The sequence below is a fragment of the Microchirus variegatus genome, assembly GCF_963457635.1.
Source record: "Microchirus variegatus genome assembly, chromosome: 6".
Taxonomy (NCBI): Eukaryota; Metazoa; Chordata; class Actinopteri; order Pleuronectiformes; family Soleidae; genus Microchirus; species Microchirus variegatus.
This window is the reverse complement of record NC_139807.1, coordinates 7666922-7670339: the sequence shown is the minus strand read 5'-3', so window position 1 is coordinate 7670339 and position 3418 is coordinate 7666922. Positions and strand designations below refer to the sequence as shown.

The window sequence follows — 3418 nt, the reverse complement described above, 5'->3', positions numbered from 1 at the left end:
TTTTTTTTGTGAAGAATGGAAAAAAAAGAAAAAAGTTGTAGTAGTCTCTTGTTCCTGTGGCCGGCTGTTTGTGATTAACCCGCACACTGCAAAAAATGACCAGCATAACAAACCATGTAACCAACCCTGAAATCATAACCCCCCCCCCACAAAAAAAATTAATCTATAGTAACAGATGAGATCAATTTGGCATTTTTCAAGTCAAATGTGGAACATTCTTAAGTGAAATAAAAGCCAGAATGACGCAAACTAGTACAAAGAAGATGGAGAAATGTCCTTAAAAGTAAAAAAAACAAAAACAGATTTCCTTTTTTCTCCTTTAGCGAGACAATCACACCTTTACTTGTCACTTAAAACACAGCCTCGATGGCTTGTTAGAGTGATGATTTTTTGCAGTGCAGGTAGGTATTAGACTGGTCTGTCCACGGCGTACTGGCACGCGCTCAGATTAGACCCCGGGTTCTGCACGTATCCAAAGCTCGAGTGCTGCTTGGCTTTCAGTCTCAGGCTGGCCAGGCTGGAGTTACAAGTGTCCCTGTACACGTATGGAGGAGTCGGAGGCGCGTAGGGACACGACGGCGTGGGCACCCCGGAGTTGAGAGACGGGTTACTGAGGTTGTTCAAGTTGTTGAGGCTGTTGAGGCTGGAGCCCGGCACGCCCGTGACCGCCGACGGCACCATGCCGGAAGTCATGGAGGATATGGAGTTGGGCGGCGAGAACATGGTCTGCGAGGACAAGGGGTTGACGTTCATGGAGTTGAAGAAGGGGAAGCTTTTGGTGGATAGCGAGGCCGACGTGAGGCCCTTGGCGGCCCAGTTGTTGTACGTGTAGCTGGGGTACATGTCTTCGTAGGGCTGCATGAGTCCGTTGAACTGCGGCCCGAAACCGTTTTTGCAGAGCTCGGCTTGTTGGTTTCTTTCCCGTTTCCTCCACTTGGCTCGCCGGTTCTTGAACCAAACCTAATGCAAAGGAAATGAAAAAAAGCGGAATTAATTGTAGTTTGAACATTCTTTGCCCTTTATAGCCCAGATTGTTCTTGTTATGTTTCGCAACATCTGCATTCGGCTGCAAGAGGAATTGTACTTTGTACATTTTCTGTAAAGGCAATTATTTTCTTCACACTAGGTTATGTGTGTGTGAACCCATTAGTCCGCTTTGAATCAGTCTTTATCTGAGCTGAATACACACTCACTCTCACACACACACACACACATCTGTCACTGCACCGTGGATGTGTATTCCCTCTGCAGGCTTCCACAAACACACTGACCTCCATCACACACACACACACACACACACACACACACACACACACACACACACACACACACACACACACGACACCAGGGCGACAAACTGCAAAATACAAGCTTTGCACCTCTTTCACACGAACCAGCGAACACGACTGGTATCTGTCACACAGGCACAGAGGCTCGTTAGCGTCACTAATGTGTTGTTAATGTTGTTACACGCAAACAGGAAAATAACAAACAAGGTACATTTGTCTTTTTTGTCATTATAAAATAATTGAAGAGGTAGAATTTTTTTTATATCAACACTGATGATTTGCCTCTGAATTGTTATTTTATTTAGTCTAATAACAATGCAATTAAATTGAGTATTGAGCAAACAGTAAATTAAACAAGATTGTTGTTTAAAAAAAGATAAAAGTATGCTAAATCCAGCCGTGAGTAAAGTTACACCAAGTGTCCGTGCGTAAAAATCACCCCCAGAAATGTGGCAATTTTATATTTGCACAGACACACACACACATACACATAGACACATATACACATATTATACAAGGGACTGTTTGTGTTTATACCCAAGGGGACTTGACTCACCCTGACCCGGGCCTCTGTGAGGTTGGTCCACACGGCTATCTCCTCCCTCGTGCTCATGTCCGGATAACGATTCCGTTGGAAAGTGGCCTCCAGCTCCTGCAGCTGTTGGCTGGTGAAGTGAGTCCTCTGCCGCCGCTGCCGCTTCTTTTTAGGGTCATCTGAGGAGTCGTCGTTGTTTTTATTCTGGGTCTTTTCTTTCTCTGTCAAAAGAGGAGAGCAGTTGCACTTTAGTCAGGCTCATGTTGGATCCTTTTCTTTTTAGACTGAGAGCGGACAAAACAATTCTGAGTGCACAAAACTCTTAGGGAAATTGAATAACTTTTTATTTAATTAAAAGACAATATTGGTTATAAACAAGTAAATAATTGCCCGATTTTTACGCTGTCCCTTCTACGATTTGTGTAAATATAACATTTTAAATAAACGTTGACTCTAATTGAGACACATTTTAGTTGACACATACGAAAAAATATGTCTTTTACATAACACCGAAACCTCGACAGCTGTAATCTCTTATATCTGCATGCACATTAAACCCGCGGAGCCATCTTTTGTTTTTGGCACCGCGGTGACATCTGCTGCGCCTCGCTGACAACACATCTGCACCCCCGGACGGTTCTTACCGACGGACTCCGGACTGGACGTGTCGGACACGGTGTGCACCTCTAACCGGTGTTTAGAGTCCACAGACCGCTGCAGCGGCTGTAAGCTGGAGGCCATCGCCAGAGCCGTGTAGTGCGTGGAGGCAAGTTTATTATTCCCTGTGAGGTGGTGGGGATGGTCTGTGTTTAATGGATCCCTCATAGAGTTCATGAGTAAAAAGATCGCACAACTGGCTGCCAAAAGCAGATCGAGTTCCCTTTAAAGCGGAAAGTCCGAGTGCGGAATGTCTCCAAAAAACGCACAGCAGGAGCAGCAGCAGTGGGAGCGCGGTTCCTTTTCCGATTTGTGAAGAAAAACCCTCTTTGTGTTTGAGCTGATAAAAGCTTTAAAACAGGCCATCGAGCGTTGCCATAGCATCGGTGGTGAAGAGCGGTGAACTCGGCGGACTATCAGAGTGACAAGGACAGGTAGGTGATATTAGATCCAGAGGCAGACGCGCACCGCACAGCTCTCTGTTCATTTCAGCTGTTGCCTGCCTGCGCACTGCTCATCCAACTGCGCCTCTATCCAGACCTCCACGTCACCGCGTTGCGCCCGCCCATATTTTCTCTGACAGGCACATGTATGTGGATATGACAGTGTGCCCAACCAACCGGAGCTCTCAGAAACGAGATATGTCTGCCAGTGTGTTCCCCCCGCGGTATTTTTCCCCTCTACCAAATAAAAGCATGTAAAGAGAGATGGTGAAGCGCCGCCGAGGTGCAGTTGCGCAGCAGCCCAAGACCAAATAATAAAAAATAAATGAAAATAACAGTTTGGCCTCATTTTATGACTCGGGTCCAGTGGCCCAGCAAAACGATGCACTTCCATTCATACTCAAACTGAGCCGCAGCAGGCTCGCTGTCTGTGTCACTACAGTTTACTCAGGGACTCAGATGTGGATGAAACGAGCCACTGAGAGACTCAAAGC

At 46.2% G+C, this 3418-nt stretch overlaps 1 protein-coding gene across 2 annotated transcripts; it reads right to left on the bottom strand.

Moving 5' to 3' along the window:
* Positions 1-216: 216 nt before the first annotated feature.
* pitx2 (paired-like homeodomain 2) lies at positions 217-2658 on the bottom strand (the record flags this gene model as incomplete). Of its 2 annotated transcripts, none has more annotated exons than XM_083890889.1 (3): positions 217-960; positions 1846-2028; positions 2452-2658. In XM_083890889.1, the coding sequence occupies 3 exons, from the start codon at positions 2656-2658 to the stop codon at positions 409-411; spliced, it is 942 nt and encodes a 313-aa protein (XP_083747015.1). In that variant the 3' UTR covers positions 217-408. The 2 variants fall into 2 exon arrangements, with proteins under 2 accessions (XP_083747015.1, XP_083747014.1); XM_083890888.1 differs by having other exon boundaries at positions 1846-2045; positions 2469-2658.
* Between the last annotated feature and the right edge of the window lie 760 nt (positions 2659-3418).